Below are 19,523 nucleotides of genomic sequence, written 5' to 3' on the forward strand. Positions count from 1 at the left end.
GGTCAGTGGGACTCTTTTCATGTTTATTATTCAGTTCAACTGACAAACATCTGTAAAATATGACACATAAAGGGACAAATGCCCCAAAATACCTGCTAATGTATTTTTAAATGTAAAAAAAAAAAATTAATAATCCTGTAAAATTCAAGACATTGTTTTTACCTTTTCACTCAATTGCTACGCTGTTATTTGCTACGTGTTCTCTGATTGGTCAGAACACCTGACATACACAAATTCCAACAAAACAGATAGAGGTTCTAGAACTTAGCCCCGCCCTGTTTATGTGTAGAATTCCCGCCCTGGTAGCAGCGCTCTGCGGGCGGAACCGTGTGGCACAACTGGATTTGACTAACAGTGCCTATAACCAATCAGAGGTCGTTATTTAGACGAGCTCCGCCCATGTTTGCAAACAGTGTTCCGCCCCCTGAATAGGAATGAGCAACGGGGGCGTTGCTGGTGGGTGGAGCCTGTCTCAGGCTCGACCCAGTTTGAAAGTGAACCAACGGCTCCAGTCGCAGCTTCAGCCCCAAACAACAACAAGAACCCGAGACCCGGAGAACCAGACCCGGTCCAGTCCGTTTCAGCCGGCCCTCCTGACGAGTGAGTACCCCGATCGGCCTTCCACCGCGGGGCTGCGGTAAAATAGCAGTGTATTTGAGCCGGAGATGAGCTGGATGTGCCGGGCATCTTGTTTCTGATGTGCGGGCATCCAGAGAGAAAAGATCCGGGATAAGAGCTGGAAAACGGGAATAAAATGTCCGCTTTGACGGTGGCAGCCTGGCGGTGGTGGGATGTGGTGTCCTTCCCGGTCCTTTGTGTGCTCCCTCTCGGAGGACTGATCCAGACATGTTGTTGTAAACACGAAACGCCCATTTTGGAGTATGAATGCCAGGAAATAGCCTGACCCCGTCTATATAACGCTGACCTCTCCAGTGCATAGACGGAGCCCTTCGTTAAAAATGCGCAGCAAACGTAGAGACTGTGTGTTTCCATTGCAGCACCGCCCGTATCAGCATTACCGACGGTGCTTCGGGATAAATGTGTCCGTGAATCACCGGAGAGCCCCGCGGTGCTCTCTGTAGCCTCTCTGCGGGTTTACCGGGACTGTGAGCGGCTGTTAGCCGGTTAGCCGCTGCTAGCAGAGGGGGATGGGGCGGCTAGCTCCGCAGAGGGCGGGAAGCAAATGGTGGTCCATTGTTCTGAGCAGCTAGCTGCTAGCGCGGCTAGGCTAACGCAGCGGCCGCAGATCAGCGCGAGTCCCGGATACTCCCCTCCATCCGCCCCAGCGAGGCTCTCACACCTCCAGCCCGGGGCGTACAGCGGGTACCGGGCTCTGTAGGGAGCTTCCAGCGCGGACATAAGGAGGAGAGGCTGCTGGAGGGCCTCCCTCTGCCCGGCAGAGAAAATGGAGCCCGTCTGCTGCCTTTGTTATTCACAACGAGGCCCAACGGGGAGCCGTTACCGGACTGTTACCGTTAATTACGGGCTCATACCGGCGGAATATAACCGGTTTATAGGTTAAAGTCACAGCGTGGAGAACAGCAGACTCACGGGTTAAAAGGTCATTCCACACAAACGCGTTTAAAACGGGAAAATGTGTAAAAATAAAGGTTAAACCAGTCTGACAGCTCATCGTTATTGTGTTAGTGATGTTTGATACCCTGTCAGGAACAAAACACCCGTTAATAACCCCGATCAGCTCCTGTGATCAGGTATTATCATTAACATGGACCCACAGTGTCCGACCATCAGGTTTCTCTGTGATAAGTTTAATATTTGATGGTCAGTAATCGCACGGTTATCAATGAATCAGCTGCTGATCACAGTGATCAATAATCACCACCAGCACACTGAATGCAATGTAAAATAAACCCATGTGACATTACTGATTAAAACTACTGATTACCGATTAAACTATATCATAGCAGGGGTCAGAGGTCAAGTGGCACCCTCGTGTGTCTTAGTATTTGCTGATAGGTCAAAGTTGAATTGTGAGTAGAATATAAAATCCTTTACTATCATTGTACGTGTACAACAAGATTATGGATCAATTCTATAAATGCATATCTGTGGTGTCTGCAGCACTGCCTCAGCTCTCCGTCTCACTCTTCTTCTTCTGTGGTGGTGGTTTTTCAGGCCGCCACGATGATGCGTAAAGACATCAACAAGCCGAAGGGGAAGACGTCGGCGTACGCCTTCTTCGTGCAGACGTGTCGAGAGGAGCACCGCAAGAAGAACCCCGAGCAGTCGGTCAACTTCGCCGAGTTCTCCAAGAAGTGCTCTGAGAGGTGGAAGGTGAGGGGGGGAGGGCTGCAGGTACCTGGTTAGAACCTGGTCACATGACTCAGGTGTGTGAGTAACAGCTACCTGTGTTCAGCTGTCCAATCAGGACACAGTAAGCTCCAGCTTTTCACTGGTTTCGGTGGTTATAGTGGGAGTTATAAAGAGTTGTCATGGTGTTCCTGAGCAGCAGCACCAGTCACAGACTTACAGTTTAAACTCATTCAAACTTTTGCCAGGTTAACAGGCTGTGTGAGCAGAGTCTATCTGTTCTGTGTGTGCTTCATGTGATGAGCCTCACAGCACAAACTGCAGAGGAACACAGGGTGACTAAAACCACAGCTCAGTGTTGAGGACTGATGTTCACTGCGAGGCAGCATCAACACCTGCTTACAGTCAGCACAGACTCAGAGGATCATGGTTCATCCTGCTTCACACTGAGCTGTGAAGGACTCTGTGTCAGTGACATCACCTGCACAGGTGGATCAGTCTCTGACCTGTTTGTTATATGTCACATACACGGGCTGACACACAGAGAGGTGAATGAGTGGAGTCAGCATGTCTGTGACTGAGAGAGCTGCTCATGATGTCACACCGACACGTGTGACATCATGAGCAGCTCCAGGGTCACTGCTGTGTTCTTCATCACTCAGTACCAATGTTGATGAAGTAATCAGTAACTAATTACTAATTACTTCCCCCCAAAAGTAATCTAGTTACTTTACTGATTACTCAAAAGTAATTAGTTACTTAATTACTTTTTAAACACACGATTTACAACCTGAATAGGTGATAAAGCGATAGATCTTTCAGCCCAATTCTACTTTTTCTGCATAATCCATCATACAAAATGTAATCAAATGGAAACGTCTCTTTTTAAAACTTGTTTTATTAGTTTTAATTAGGGCTGCCACGATTAGTCGACTAGTCACGATTACGATCGTCGACGACTAATTTAATAGTCGATGAGTCGTTTGAAGCTTTATAAGATCACAAAAGACGCAGGAATAATAGAATAGAATAGAATAATCCTTTAATTGTCCCACAAGGGGAAATTTGGTTGTATCAGCAGCAAAAAAACACGCATATACAAACAGAACAGGACACACAGAACCGAAGCACAATTTTTACATATTTACATCTTTAGATCATCATGGACAATAGTTACCAGAGCAGAGTACAGTACAGTTGTTTAAATTAGCGTACACATAGTGTGCAAACATAGCAGGATACTGAAAGATGTTTAAATAGTTAAGAATATTTAGAATAATTAGAAAAGTGCAGATTGTTTATTGTACCCGTGCATTAAAAAGTAAACATGTAACTTTCAATAAGTTAGTGTATATATAAGCTGAGAAAAGTAATGTGCAGTTATAACAGTAAAAGTTGTTACAGCACTGATGTAAACATCTGTGATTGTTGGGAGCAGTTCTGATTGTACAGTCTGACAGCTGCAGGGAGGAAGGACCTGCGGAAACGCTCCTTCATGCATCTAGGATGCAGCAGTCTCTCACTGAAGGAGCTCTGCAGTTCAGCAGCATTTCCATGCATGGGGTGGGAGACTCTGTCCATCAGAGATGTTATTTTGGCCAGAGTCCTTCTGTCTCCCACCACCTGCACTGGGTCCAGGGTGCATCCCAGAACAGAGCTGGCCTTCCTGATGAGTTTGTCCAACCTCTTCCTCTCAGCTGCCGATAAACCGCTGCTCCAACATACAACACTGTAAAAAATGACAGATGCCACCACAGAGTCATAGAAGGTCTTTAAAAGCGCTCCCTGTACTCCAAATGACCTCAGCCGCCTCAGCAGGTAGAGTCTGCTCTGACCCTTCCTGTAAAGAGCATCAGTGTTGTGGCTCCAGTCCAGTTTATTATTCAGGTGAACACCCAGGTACCTATAAGAGTCCACTATCTCAATGTCCACACCCTGGATGTTCACCAGTGTCAGTGTGGTGGGTCTGCGTCTCCGGAAGTCCACCACCAACTCCTTGGTTTTCCGGCGTTGATCAGCAGGTGGTTCTGCTGACACCAGTCCACAAAGTCCAGAGTCCACTGTCTGTACTCTGAGTCGCCCTCACCTGTGATGAGGCCGACTATGGCAGAGTCGTCAGAGAACTTCTGTGTAGGTGGCAGCGTGGGGAGTTGATGGAGAAGTCTGCAGTGTAGAGGGTGAAGAGGAACGGTGCCAGCACAGTTCCCTGTGGGGCCCCGCACTGCAGACCAGTGTATCAGAGACACAGCCCTGTGACCTCACATACTGTGGACGTTCTGTGAGGTAGTCCAGTATCCACTGGGACATGTGGTGGTCCACTCCCGATAGCTCCAGCTTGTCTCTCAGAAGTCGTGGCTGGATGGTGTTGAAAGCACTGGAGAAATCAAAGAACATGATCCTCACAGTGCTTCCAGGCTTCTCCAGGTGAGTCAGAGCTCGGTGCAGGAGGTAGATGATGGCGTCCTCCACCCCGATGCCAGGCTGGTAAGCAAACTGCAGCAGATCCAATGAAGACCTCACCAGGGAGCGCAGATGGTTTAGAACCAACCTCTCCAGGGTCTTCATCAGATGCGATGTCAGGGCTACCGGCCTGTAGCTGCTGAGGTCCTTGGGATGGGAGGTCTTTGGTACCGGTACCACACAGGAGGTCTTCCACAGCTGTGGTACTTTCCCCAGTGACAGGCTCAGGTTGAACAGATAAACTAGGATGCCACACAGTTCATCTGCGCAGCATCTCAGGAGTCTGGAGCTGACGCCATCTGGACCTGCAGCCTTCCGCACCTTGATCTTGCGAAGCTCGTTCCTCACTTGAAGTGCTGAGATAGAAAGAGTGGATTTTGGGGGAGGGGTGTGTATGTTGGAGTCCACAGAAGCTGGGGTTGTAGTATGATTTAAGTAGTATGATTTAAGAGTGTAAAAACGGACTGAAACAGAAGGTGGCAGCACTGCAGGTACAAGGGTGCCAGCTGCCGTTAAACCCCGAGGAAGAAGAAGTAGCTGTGTCCCAGAATTCATAGCGCGGCCCAGCTCAGTTTCCAACAATGGCGGCAGCTAGTTAGTTTTAATGTTACTCTTATTATTCTTTCTGGGTCACAAAATAAACTTTTAACATATTTTCAAGCGAGAATGTAGCTGTGTAAACCTCAAATATCTGCTCAGTTTATCAAGACACCGCATATTTTCAAAGCGCTCCAACGTTTTCGGAGACGTCTGTTACCCACCAGCTCGATAGCTAGCCGGGGGCAAGGCTCACTAGAGCCGGTGAGAACACCGGACTCCCGGCAAATCTTTCGCTACTCAGGTTAAACATGATATATTAGTCACTTAGATAACTTAAAAATGTTATTGTTTGGCTTTTTTCAGTATTTTATTTGTTCCTGAGTAAATCGGTTTGGCTGAGATTAAAGTTATAGTTTTTACACAGCTGAATAAACGTCAAGCAGACAACTGATTATCAGAAGTGTGAGATGCTCGAGAATTTACTCCAGTGTCCTGTTAGATTTTAGATAGCAAGGAGTTTATTAAACTTCACCGAAACATCTACAAATGTCATCAAAATTTAATAAACTATCATCTTGTCTTTAATTTTAGTTAGCACAGACCTTAAACACTTAAAGCTGTAAGCTAATGATAGTTATATAAGAGCAGATGCTGCTGATGCAATAAGCTGTCCGTTTTATGTCCAATGGATGCATGATCTGATTAGCTAATCGCAAAAATAATCGGTGACTAGTCGACTATCAACAGGGTTCGTACGGGTGCTTGAAATCCTTGAAAATGCTTGAATTCTAATGTCGTCTTTTCAAGGTTTGGAAAGTGCTTGAATTTCAGATGTGGTGCTTAAAAGTGCTTGAGAATGTAACTGTATTTCATTCACAATAAATAACTATGATTGAATAGTTTTCTTATCAGATAGAGAAATAAAATAAGTCACAAAATGTAAAAGCAAAATTTCCCGCCTGGGCTGCCTTGCGTCTGTTCCAATATGTGACCCCGCCCCTCCCTCGGACAGTCGGGGATGAGTGCGCTAACATACCTGTAGGTTGCTGTTTTAATGAGTGTTTGATGGAAAACAACAATGGCGGAGTTTCGTGCTCCAGTAGCATGATAGGTGAGTGCTAGTAAATAATTTCCCAGTACGTGTACGTTACACATGCTATTTTTTTTTAAATTATGGTTATTATTTTGCTAGCTATCAAACTCGCTGGAGAAACGATTGAAATGCACTGAGTGTGATGCAATACAGCAGCGCTATTATGGAATATGCTGTGAACTTAGCTAACATTACTTAGCAGTAATATGAGTTAATTTACTCAAGTGAAAGCTTTAAACATTAGCCCGATACATAACTAGCTAACTTAAGGCTTTCTGATTAACCCTCTGGGGTCGACGGACCCAGAGTCTCCATTTCAACTTGGGTCAAACGTATGCGGACTTCAAACTGTATACCAATTTTTAAATTGTGTTGATAGGTCACGTAAAACCGATGTTTTTGTTTGGGGGTTCTGAATAAAACAGTGGCGTTTACTCTGGGAAGAAATGGTAAAAACTGCGCTTTTTATGGAGAGCGCTAGCAAACACGCTTTGCTTGGGGGAAAAGAAAAACACTCCTTCCTATTGGTGGAAAAATGTACCATGTCGACCACTTAAAAATGATACGCCAACATGTGGCATTTGGTTGTTGGGAAGAGAGGGAAGAGAGAGAGCGAGTGAGCGAAAGAGAGAGAGTGTTTTGATACGTGAGAGATTTGTGACGTTTACCGTGTTTGGAGTCTCAAGTTAGTGTGTTGTCTTGTGTAGTTAGTGTGTGGTGTAGTTGTTTTGTTTTGTGTGTCAGTTCTACTAGTGAACGTCACAGTTGCTGCCTTAAAGCCACCAACGGCAGATTGCAGTGTAAACGCCGAGTGACACACCTGCTGTCAGACCTGCAGGTTTATCCCTGTGCTGTTCTCATCTGTGTTATAGTGACACAAACTATGTTTTGGAGTTGCATAAATAATTTGTGTGCCTTCTTATTTGATGCAGAACACCTGATTGTTCTGTAAATAGTTTGAAATGGTTATATAAAAAACGTCTGAGCCTTGGATGCATTTTTAGGTAAATAGCACCACGTAACGTTGTTGTTTGCAAAACTTGTTCATATTTTTTTTTTAAATGTCCAATTTCTATTTGCATTTCAAGTTATGAAAATGATTCGTTAAACATGCTTGTGGGTTTTACAGTAAAAAAATCCTCACTTTCTGCTTGTATTTTAAATTTTGTCTGAATTTAGATAAATTGTGCTGACACATTATGACAAAATGAGTAAATAACAGATTGGCAAGATAAACAGTTTTTAAAGGTGAAATATAGAGGCCAAATCAAAAGTAGGCAAAAACGGCGAATTATACCCTGGACACCAGAGGGTTAACGGCTAAAAGCAAAGTCGTCACCAAGTACTGTTTATATTTGTGTGTATTGCTGCAGCTTTTTTGAGTATTAACTTGGTGCCTTTGGGTGAAATAATGGTAATATGAGTGATCCATATGTTCACAAAGCCACTTGTTTCTGTGCTACCAAAGTTCCCCGGCTTTCATTCAAAATGTGTTTATTGCCACCGACACATTAAACTACTTAAACAGTCAGTGCTGTTCTCCATGCCTGTCTGACATGATGTTATTAGCACAAACACTTTAAAAGTGATCATTTAGGACTTCACGTTTTTCTATGTCCTAACAAAAGGGGAGCTAAGGTGTCTTTTCACATGGTCTTACTGAGGTGATGCAAATTGAAACATGCATTCTTTTTTTTTTTTTGGCGGGGGGGGGGGGCTTAAAAGGGGCCTTGAAAGTGCTTGAATTTGACCCTGAAAAAAGTGTACGAACCCTGTATCAAAATAATCGTTTGTGGCAGCCCTAGTACCCACTGTAACATGACAGGCAGGATAATTACAGTAAATGAAACACAATGAAATGTGAATAAACTCTAGCATAAATCCATCAGAACACATGCACAGCATGGTAAATGCAGTGGTTCTTATAGAGCTCTTTTCTGCTCAGTCTGAGCACTCAGCACAGTCAGAGTCTATCAGCAGAGCAGAGGGTGTGATAGATTATCAATCAAAGCTGCTGTGTGTTTGTGGTCTGTAAATCTGTTTAGTGGCAGCTGGTGGACTGTAACATGCTCCTACAACCAGGAGGTGGCAGCAGTGCACACAGAAGCTGTTTGAGGAACATGTAGAAGAACATGTCGGCGTGATGTCTGTGAGAGCAGGGCTGTGTTCCAAAACTCCATCCTGTCTCCTTTTCCTCATCGAGGTCACAAGTGGATTTGGAGTTCGGAAACAGAAAAGGAAGCATTATGGTCGCCTCACCTGAACATGACGTCAGAGAATGGACTACAAAATGCTGGTCTTACCCAGGGCTGGGCGACATGTCAAATATACTCGATGTATCGCAAGTTTTTCCATGTACGATGGTTAAAATGGTTTTATCGTAACCATCAGTACAGGTTGTAATGGCCATATTAAGCTGTATGAATGTAATTCACTGAGTATTTTTTCTCCCACACTCTTTGAATGCATCATTAATCCCCCCTCCCACATGGAAAACCGCGCTGAGCATGCGTGTTTACGTACTACCAGACAGGGAAAATAAAGGCAACAGCAGGAGTTTCAGACTCACCGTTGATTAGATTTCACAAAGAGTGTCCAAGAAAATGCAGTAACCTCCAAAATGTGCCATAAAACTATTGCCACAAAAGGTAGTACGACCATAAATTTATTCCACCAGCTGGAAAATCATCCACTGTTTTAAACAACGTAACTGCTCCTTTAGTTATTTGTTGTTTTTGCTGTTTGGTGGACATAGAAGTGGTTTATATTAGCTTTTACTGCTGTGGATGCCACACGTGCCAATATTTACATGAACTTGAATTCAAGGAGTCTTAAACTGCAGCTCATCCCATCAAGACATATCATGATATATACATCGTGTTTCATGCCAAAAATATCACAATATTAGATTTTCCTCGTATGGCCCCAGTGTGTTCTAATCTGTTGTTTTATGCAGCCTGTGAAATATAAGGTTTTAATGTTAAAGAGGAAGATTGGGAGTCAAATCCACTGATGCTTGCAGCTTGTTTCCATGTTAACAAGCTGGTGGATTTACTGCAGTGGCTCAGAGTCAGTTTGAGACTGAGAGTGTCACTTTCAGGAGGAGAATATTTCCATGAACCACATGTGATTAAAGCGTCTGATGCACAGTTTACTGCACAAACTCTAGCAGTGAAATACTGCAGTCTGCTGTGGCTGTGCTGCTGCTGTTGGGACAACAGGTGTGTCAGAGTTAAAGCTCTGTCCTCACACTGAGTCACTTATTGCTCCTCTGTAATGCTGGATTTGACTGAAAGAGCAGAAATGAGTTCTCAGCAGCACACACAGAGCCACATCTCTCTGTGACCAATGAAGCAAAGTGTCTGAAAACACAGCTGTAACTGGCCTGTTAGTGTCCATCCCCACTTATCCGGGGCAGGAGACCCTACCAGGGGACAAAAAAAAGCCCAGACAATATGGCCCCTGGGATCCCACGGACACACAAACACCTCCACCACGATAAGGTAGGGATTCACAGAGGGGCTCGTTAGTGGGATGGATCGATTAAAGTCATGAGTCACAGACACACAGTTACAGGCTCTCACCCAACAGATAATCATGTTCACTTACAGCGAGCTCTAATCTGATAAACCCTGAGCTCCACCTGAGCCTCCATCATCAGGACCGTTTGCTCAGGGCCCAGAGGTTTGGGACAGAACAACATCTGGATGCATGTGTGAAACGTGCAGTTTTGAGCATCAGTCAGCACGGTCAGTGTGAGCTGAGATCACATGTTCTTCTTCACTGGATGAAGGAGGTCAGAGGAGCTCAGGGCCTCACAGAGGGCTGAGGAGGTCTGCAGCTAACAGTACTCTGTGTGTGTGTGTTTATGGTTAGGGTAAGGGGCTAGGGAAAGTATTATGTCAATGAAGGTCCTTACTAAGCTGAACGTGCTAATGTGTGTGTGGAGGTGTCAACTGTCAGGGACAGGAAACAGTTCAACCTTTAATGTAAGCATGAGCTCCACAGAACAACATGATCACTTCCTGTGTGCTGGACTCGTACATCATGTGAGCACTTTAAGTTAAACACATCTGGTCAGGTTTCAGGAACACACGCTCTCCTGTTATTAAAGTCTAAAGAGTCTGTGCTTGTCACATGACTGAATTATTCCCATGTTTCATTCCAGTGTAGACAAAGCTCTGAAACAGGAACTGATAACAGCTGTAACATCTGCAGCATCGCCTGCAGCACAGATCTACTGCAGTGAACCTGCAGGGAGTCACTGATCAGTGCTTGACTGCAGCTCAGGTCAAACCCTGAGACAGATGTGTGCAGCTGTGGTTGAAGCAGACAGGTGCAGCTGCTGTTACCTGCTGATGGAAACATCTGGATTCCAGCTGTGTTCAGCTGTCCGTCTGCAGCTGGTCCCAGCAGGAAAACTGTATCGATTCTGTATTTTTCTGCATTGTTTTCTGCAAGTGTGACCCCGAGAGTTCAAAGGTCAGAGGTCACACACTGACTGTCTGCTCTCTGCCTCCAGGCTCTGTCTCCCAGTGATAAGAAGTGTTTCGAGGACATGGCCAAAGCTGACAAGGTGCGCTACAACCGTGAGATGAAAGACTACGTCCCCCCCAAAGGCTTCGGAAAGAGGGGCCGCAAGAGGAAAGACCCCAACGCCCCCAAAAGACCTCCGTAAGACCCCAAACACACTCTGAAGGTCCAGGTAGCACCTGATGTAAGACCCCAAACACACTGTGAGTCTGTGTGTTTTGAGTATGCCAGCAGGGGGCAGCACAGAGCTGCTCTCATGTTTGAGTCCATGTTCAAACACAGAGGCAGATCCTGGATCAGCTCTCATCCTGGACTCTGCTCATGCTTCCAGTCTCTGAGCTGCTCTCTGACAGAGTGATTAATAATCAGAACTGTACAGTGAGCAGCTCTCTCTCTGTGTTAAACTCATGTTTCCATTTCAGACTCACACCCAGACCTGCCTCTGACCTGTAGCCTGTCTCTGTGTGCAGGTCTGCGTTCTTCGTGTTCTGCAGTGAGTACCGTCCCAGTGTGAAGCAGCAGTATCCTGGGCTGTCTATAGGAGACTGTGCCAAGAAGCTGGGAGAGATGTGGAGCAAGCTGTCCCAGTCTGAGAAGCAGCCGTACGAGGAGAAGGCCCAGAAGCTACGAGAGAAATACGACCGGGTGAGGCTCACTCACACAGACAGAGGGTATAAACCAGTCACAGTGTGTGTCCTGATACAGTCAGGTATGACGGGTTTGAGGAGCTCAGAGTACATCTGAGTCCCCAGAAACATCAGCCTCTGTTCTCCTAACCCTCTGTACTGCATGGTTCCTCTAATCTGTGTAAAAACACATTTTCTACTTTAACACGTTTGAATACTTTTAAACTACATTTTGACCCCAGAGTCTGGCTGTCAGTCAGCTGTTTACCACATGTACTCTGGAGGAGGCTGTCAAACTGTGTGACAGGAGTTAAATACAAGTCAGTAACAATGCTAACTGATGACTGTTAGCTGCTCTTAGCCTCTGTTAGAGGAAGTTTCTTTGAAGTGGATCTAACGTGGTCACAATTGGACTGCTGTTGATTAAACTCTGATACGATGTAAGAATAGGAAAGTGTGTTTTAGGACAGTCCAGTCTGACATTAGCTGTTTGTCAGCTGTTTGGAGACTGGAGGGTCACATGTCCAATCTGAGGTAACTGACAGTAAAATAATAACATGTTCATATGTGCGAGCCCTGATATCAGCTCTGGGCGTAAGGCTGAGGAGGATGGAAATATGTACCCATGTTAAAAGGCCACATATAGTTTGAGTGTTCATCTGATTTTGTCTTTATTTCAGGCTTCTAGCATTTTCTTTGTGATATGGACGTTCAAAGGAGTGTTGTGTATTTTAGTATTTCACCACCAGGTGGCAGTGAAACTGATTCATAGACTGAGATCCTCCAGGAACAGGAACAGTCTTCTAGAGCTGGGCGACCTCGCCCAGCTCGCCTCTCCTTCACTGAACACAACTCCCCCTCCTCCCCCATCGCTTCACCTGCAGGCAGCGACAAGATCGACACGGCAAATCTCCGTTAACAAGTTACTGCGCATCGCCCCGTGCGTGGGGCTGGACGGCGTCAACGTGTTAACGAGCTAGCCACGCTAACGCCTAACTGCACGGCCTGAAATCCTTTCATTTTCTCAAAAGTTGACTGCGCGCCTTTTGTATGAATTCTGGTTGTGCTTGATGACCGCGAACCAATTTTATGTGATACACGGCGCTCAGCAATCTGTCAATAAATGTTTTAGTACGACTTTGGTAAGCTACGGAGTTGCACCGCTTGATGGATTGTCGGAGCATTACGGCTACCGAGGAGCCTCGCGGAGTGATACGTACTGTGCTTCAACGTCATATTACCGTACTGTGTGTGTATAAGGACCATAAATGGCTCCTGTTCAGAGACATGGTTACGAAGAGGATTTCAAACTCCAGGCTGTCAGTCACGCAGTAGAAGTTGGGAACAGAGCAGCTGTGAAATCTGTCTGGTATTATGCTCAGCGTCTGTTAGTTTACATTTTGACTGCACAGTTGTGAGCTCTTTGTTATGCACAAAACAACATAGTTTTCTTTTATTTATAGAGCATCATTATTTAATAAATGCTCATAATTTATTTTTGAGTAGTTTTTTTTATGTACATCTCTGCTGTATGTTAATAAAAGTGCCTGTGTGACATCTGGGTCGGTCACAGCTTTGACTAAGAACTCTCTTTTTGTTCTTACTTTATGGCTTTAAAAAAATATCGAGATATATATCTTATATCGCCATCCAGCTAAAATATATCGAGATATGAATTTTGGGTCATATCGCCCAGCTCTACAGCCTTCAGTGTGATGCTGCTGCTGAGCAGATGGGTCCTTTATTCATACAGTTAGACTTAAAACAGGCAAATAAATACATGGAGAAATGTATAAAACATTAAACTTTACTGAACGTGTGCACTGAGGTCTCTGTCAGGCTTTTATTTTGTAAACCTTTGATGAATGCGTGCACTGAGGTCTCTGTCAGGCTTTTATTTTGTAAACCTTTGATGAATGCATGCACTGAGGTCTCTGTCAGGCTTTTATTTTGTAAACCTTTACTGAGCGCGTGAACTGAGGTCTCTGTCAGGCTTTTATTTTGTAAACCTTTGATGAATGCGTGCACTGAGGTCTCTGTCAGGCTTTTATTTTGTAATCCTTTAGTGAGTGTGTTGCCACAGAGGATAAGCTGCTTCCTGTGTGTGTTTCAGGACATGGTGGCGTACCGTGGCGGCGGCACGTATGCCAGGAACCCCAGCTCTTCAGCTCAGGGAGGAGAGGAGGAGGACGAGGATGAGGGCGAGGATGAAGAGGAGGAGGAGGACGATGACGAGTAGAGACGAAGAGCTGCAGCTGGGAGAGAGAGTGTTAGAGAGAGAGTGACAGGTGTGTGTGTTTCAGAGTACAGGTCAGGGGGTGGAGCCTCACAGCAGGTGTGTCTACCGTCCCCCTCTGATAGAAACAAGGTTCCACCTGACAGGAAGCACAGCAACACTTCCTGCTGCAGCTGATCGCAGGGACAGAAGAAGAAGAGACAGGTCAGAGAGGTCAGAGGTTAACAGCTGCTTCTGTATAGATCACATGACTCCATCAGGTGAGTCTGACAGCATCACCTGGGTACAGATGTTTATTTAAGCAGCCTCAGCCTGACTCACAGGTCACATGACCTGTGACTGGGTGTCGGTGCTGGTGACACAGAGGGAGGCGGAGTGCTCTGAAACACACACACCAGACCACAGAGAGTGTGTGTGTGTCACTGTGTGTGTGAGAACAGGGTGTGTGTGTGTGTGTCTTTACAGTAACGTGTGTGTGAGGTCATCAGATGTTAAACTGTCCCACAGCAGAGGACAGTACAGTAACCCCCTCCTCTCACTGTTACCATGGTTACCCCTGCACCCTCCACCCCTCCTGTGTGTTACCATGGAAACCCCCCGCCCCCTTCATCATCATCATGTTGTTTTTATGTTGTGGACGTTTTTGTTCTTCGTTCACTGTCAGAGTAGAAACTTCAACTTTTATAATAAAACAACCACCTGAGGGAAAAACCCACCTGGAGTCTGTGCTTACTCGCCTCCGCCCACCTGGACTCACACACACACACACACACCTGTGATCTGTGAACATGCAGCCAGGTCTCTTCAGCAGGATAAACCCCTCATCCTCACTGTTTGTGAGAGACACTCACACAGCGCCCTGACTGTTGGGAATGGAGCCTGTCCTTCTGCAGATGTTACGTCATAGCCCAGAGGTTAGACCCATCAGAGTGCTGCTACTAAAAAGTCCCAACGATATAAAATATAGGTTTATATAAAATCTAAATCTTCAGCGCCAGCCCTGCTCTGATATCCTTAAGACATGACCTGAGGGGGTCATTCTGTTTAAACCTCAGGTACATGTGAGTCGTCTGCATACAAATGAAATGGTTTTAATAACAAGGCCGAGGGGAAGTCAATAAATACTAACAAGAAGGGCCTGAGGATGGACCCTTGAGGTGCACCACATGAGAGTGTGACAGATGATAAGTTTATCAACAGAGACAAACTTCTGTCAGACACATGTGGCTTCAGTCACTCTAAGGCAGCTCCTCTAAGGACAGGAATACTGTGATGTACTGTGTCAAAATCTGCTGTGGCATCTAAAAGCACAAGTGTTACAGTCACCAGAGTCAGTGGTTAATACAAACTGATACAAGTGCAAACTGTACTGTGAATACTTTAAACCTCACTGAAATACATCAACAATACTGAGTTTAAAGAAAACAGGGTTCAGTGGTGTCAAAGGTCAACCTGCAGTTAACTCTTTACCTCAGCTGGTAAACACACTGATGATTTAACTAGTGTTGGTCTTATCAACAGATCACATGACATTTGTGTTTTAGCCTATACAGTTAAGGTTTCTGTCATTTTGTTAAATAGTTACTGTTAAAGTTATGAGTCCCTCCTACAGACAATACCTGAAGGAGCTGTACTTTGTTTCTCACACCTCCTACAGCTGGACTGCCTTCAGTGTGGACGTCCTTTCTTGTTGATACGGTGTTCATCACTGAGTCCGTGACTTTCCACGGGGTCCTTTTGTCCTGTATTTGTGTTTCGTTCTGAGAGAAATGATCAGCTGTAAGATCCTTGGTACACCTGACTAATGCGTTCACACATCCATCACCAGCTGTTTGACCTGCAGCTGGAGCGAGCAGATCCAACAAACTAACAGTGAGCCCATGTGGGGTGCACTCCACATGGAGCAGGTCATCTACTAAACAGGTCGGTGGTTTGATTCCTGCCTGCATGTCAAACAGAGGGAATGTTAGAAGCTCTTACGTGTAGTGTGTGAGGCATGTTGTATACAGTGCTTTGATTGGTCGAGTAGGACAGTGCTGTACCAGTCCATGCTGAGAGGCAGGTGTAGCACATATTAATATCATATGACATCCATATGAAACATGTGCAGTAGCATCACTCTATGGGAGCATTTGACTTTGGAATAATCTGTTCAAAGGTCCCTGCACCTCACTGACACTACATGTACCACAACAAGCTGACCTCTCTGCATCCACCAGTTTGTGTGCAGGGTGTGATTTCAGAAAACAGTCGGCTTGTTGGCAGTCTCCCAGGATTGTTGTTCCCGCCTCTTTACTTTCTGTTTTTGTTCCTTTGTAAGGTAAAGACCCTACAATAGTACAAAGAAAACAGAGATAAAGTTGAGTCTCTGGCTATGATTCCTCTCCAGTGTATTGCTCGTGGTGTCCTGAGATAATGTTTTGATGAGACCGCTCCGTGGTGCAGATCGGTGTCCCAGTGAGTGAGAATTTCCTCTCTAGCTTTTAAAGAGAGCCCAGTCTGTGGTTATGGAGTCACGGATTTACACACTTGGTGCTTTCTCAGAGTTCAGTGCTCTCCAAATGTGTTGTGGGCGTTCCAGATCATGTTTTAGAGCATGTGCTGACCAACATCTTTAACCTCTTCCTGAAGCAGTTGGTGGTCCCCACATCTTTCATCATCATTCCCGTCCCCAAGAAATCAGAAGTCTCAATGTTCTGGCTGAGCAGGACAGCGACACTGCAGTGACCATGAGAACCAACTTATGCATCCCACTGTTGCCAGGAAGGAGGATGATATGAGGACCAACAGCAGGGCAAAGGGAAAGAGATCATCTCTCACTCATGGCTCTACTCCACTTTAACACCACCAGGGGGTGCTGTAAGCAGCCTGTTCCATAAGCCTGGTCTCTGGGGGAAAGAAGTAGCTGTGGCCCAAGCCCTGGGTCCACACATCAGCATCCAAAACCAAGACTGAACAGTGTGCCACCATCACCTGTAGAATGTCACAGCCTGGTGTCAACACAAGTAATGGAGACATTTCATTGGCCACACCCACATCAACAGGCGCAATAACAGGACTAATGGTTTGGTGCAAAGATTTATGCTTCTGGAGGTAAACTGAAAACTTACAGCACTAAATGCACAGATAGCCAGGCATTTCACATTTTGGTATCATCTGCCAGTTTTAATTTCTTAGGTATTGAAGAGCAGAAATGATTTAATTTTATTTACATGCTTAAAAATGTTTGTTTTTGAATATTATTTGAAGAATTACCCACACACTCAGGCACTTTGGGCCTGTTTCCCTTTACATAACCGAGTGTTGGAAACGTGCCTTTTCTCTTTAAACTCTGAGGGGCTGTAACTTTGGCTTCTATTGCCAGATTTACATGATTGACCCTCTTTTTAAAATAATTTTAGCCAAGAGAATCAAGTTAACATCACTGTTTTTACGTCAGGTCCACCAATCAGAAGTTGCAGAGCAAAAAATACACATAACCATAAATTTACAACACTCACCCTGGTCCAATCAAATGTCTGTAGCCGGGCAAAATTTGTGATTTTCGACGTGAAACGGCTCTGAGGCATTGTGGGAGATCGAGTGAGGAAGGGAAAGTTCTGGAGTCCCGACTGGATGTTCACGCGTTGGAAGGAGCGAATTTTACCTTATATTTATTGAACGCTGTGCATATTTGTGGTCTGCTGTTTCAGCTGGTTCGATGAATTTTGGTCGGAGCGTGATGAAACTCGCAGTTTTGTTCTGTGAGATCTCAGCTTTTAAACAATGTTTTGCTAGCTGCAGTTTTGCACTAACGAGGCTGCGTTGTGTTGTGAAATGACGTAATGGCTCCTAACTGTTTGTTGTTTTTGCTGATGATGGCACGCACGACCATAGCTGGACTGGCCATCGGGCATACCGGACATTTGCTCGGTGGCCCGATGAATTTTTTTTTTTTTTTGGGTGGTGGACTGGCCAGACGCTGGTCGGCGTGTAAAAATAACTCAGTTGTTTGGTGGTGGCCATGGCGTAGCTTCCACAGATTCAGTAAAATTAACAAGTGGTGGAGGCCAGCAGGTGGATGAGGGAAGGGGAGGCAGGAGGAGAGACCCGAGGCAGCCGCCGGTCGGAGCATCAGGTGAACTAAACTTCAGGTAAGAAGTTATGACCTGCAGTCTAACTGGGTCAGATATAAACCAAGTTTAGGTGGAGTTTATTTTCGTTGTGCTGACTTTTTACAGTCAGTTACAATAACTCGTACTGGGTGCTAGCTAGCATGATGGAGTTTCTATACAGCTGGGTGAGTGCTATGATTTTACTGATAGTGAACTTTATTTTATTCATAAGGTTAGTTAGTAGAGTTGCCAACCGTCACATACAAACGGAATCGTCTCGTATTCAGAGAAATTATTACGCGTTTCGTGTTGAGCTGAGAAGGAACACAGTTTGTCCCGGACTGCAGCTAGGATGGAAAAAGACACAAAGCTGAAGCTGCACAGCTGCCTCTTCTTCTCTCATTCTCTCCCCTCCCTCTCCTGTTTCTACTTCAATCATAAAACTGATCAATGATCAGCTGATCGTTTGTTTATCTCCCACTTTGCGCCAGAAAGAGGAAACCAGCGGATGTCGCACTAAACAACAGCAGCACGTTTAAGCTTGATCAGCTGTTGTTAGAATTTATTTAATATTAATTTCTAGTATCAGCTGATGTTTGCTGGAGCCACAGCTGTAAAGCTGCTGGTCATGATATCGGTTTGGATATGTGGTGAGAGGGAAACATGAAGATGAACCAGGAGATGTCCTTACTGAATCATCAGAGCTGAACAGGTGATGGAGAAACAGGTTTACCTTTTAGGTGACATGAATGAGTTGAAGTTATGAACTGTTTCTGAGAGACAAATAACACCAGGATCCTTTTCTACATAGCTGACAGCTGGTAACTGTGCAGGGGCGGGTCTAGCAAAGTCTTGCCAGGGGGCCAAGTAAGGCATTAACAGGGAAAGGGGGGCACAAAGAAATACTTTCTTATTCTCATTTAAAATGTCTGGCTGTTATTAAATAATTATCTGAAGCTTACAACCAAAGTTTTTATCTGATTTAATCATACATTTACCAACAAGACTGTACATCACTGTCACAACAGCGTTTGTTTTCATTCAAAGGCTTTATGGCTTTAATATCCGGGGGGGGGTGGTCTTTAGTCAAAATGCATCCGTAGACTCGAGACACAATGCATTTTTGGGCCTTTCAGGTGTATGGACCAATGTTTTATTTTCTGATCAAACCAGAAAGCTTTGAAGAGCAGCTAGATTTGTCTCGCATTAACTGGCTGAGTTAATGCCAGTTAATGCGACATCGAAGCAGCTGGAATCCACAGCTGTGCATGTTCATGGAGCTGCATTGTCACCTGCTGGACATCACTACCTGACAAGTTTAACTGTCTTCAGAACATTGCAGAGGCCTTATTGACAGTATTTGGCTCTACATATCTGTGTGAGCAGATTTTCTCTCACATGAGTCCTCAGGTAGCCGTCTGAATGCTGGACACTCGGAGACCTGTGTCTCTGAGTGGGAGACCAGAGATCACATTAACATGTGTGTCTCTGTATTAACAAACATGCCATATTGGCCCAGTTTATTTTTCTTATCATTGTTGTGAGGAGACCATAAACAGCATTTGTATTTTCCGTTGTACAGTTAATTTGCTGTTATGGAGTTCTTGTTATGAATAAAAAGTGTCTTTTTTTTGTTTCAAAATAGCTGATAAGTATTCGCTGATAGCTGC

At 45.0% G+C, this 19,523-nt stretch overlaps 1 protein-coding gene across 1 annotated transcript; it reads left to right on the forward strand.

The window, feature by feature from the left end:
- The first annotated feature begins 446 nt into the window (after positions 1-446).
- LOC116329863 (high mobility group protein B2-like) lies at positions 447-14,474 on the forward strand. The gene is made up of 5 exons (XM_039608568.1): positions 447-600; positions 2,137-2,295; positions 10,887-11,038; positions 11,368-11,542; positions 13,637-14,474. Exons 2-5 carry the CDS (start codon positions 2,146-2,148, stop codon positions 13,760-13,762), a joined length of 603 nt encoding a protein of 200 aa, XP_039464502.1. The 5' UTR covers positions 447-600; positions 2,137-2,145; the 3' UTR covers positions 13,763-14,474.
- The last annotated feature ends 5,049 nt before the right edge of the window (positions 14,475-19,523 follow it).

Source organism: Oreochromis aureus, linkage group 3 (assembly GCF_013358895.1).
Source record: "Oreochromis aureus strain Israel breed Guangdong linkage group 3, ZZ_aureus, whole genome shotgun sequence".
Classification (NCBI taxonomy): domain Eukaryota; kingdom Metazoa; phylum Chordata; class Actinopteri; order Cichliformes; family Cichlidae; genus Oreochromis; species Oreochromis aureus.

Coding starts and splice junctions, on each gene's coding strand:
- LOC116329863 (XM_039608568.1), top strand. CDS start 2,146: ATGATGCGTAAAGACATCAACAAGCCGAAGGGGAAGACGTCGGCGTAC. Junction 2,296..10,886: donor AGTGCTCTGAGAGGTGGAAG/GTGAGGGGGGGA, acceptor CTCTGCCTCCAG/GCTCTGTCTCCCAGTGATAA. Junction 11,543..13,636: donor TACGAGAGAAATACGACCGG/GTGAGGCTCACT, acceptor TGTGTGTTTCAG/GACATGGTGGCGTACCGTGG.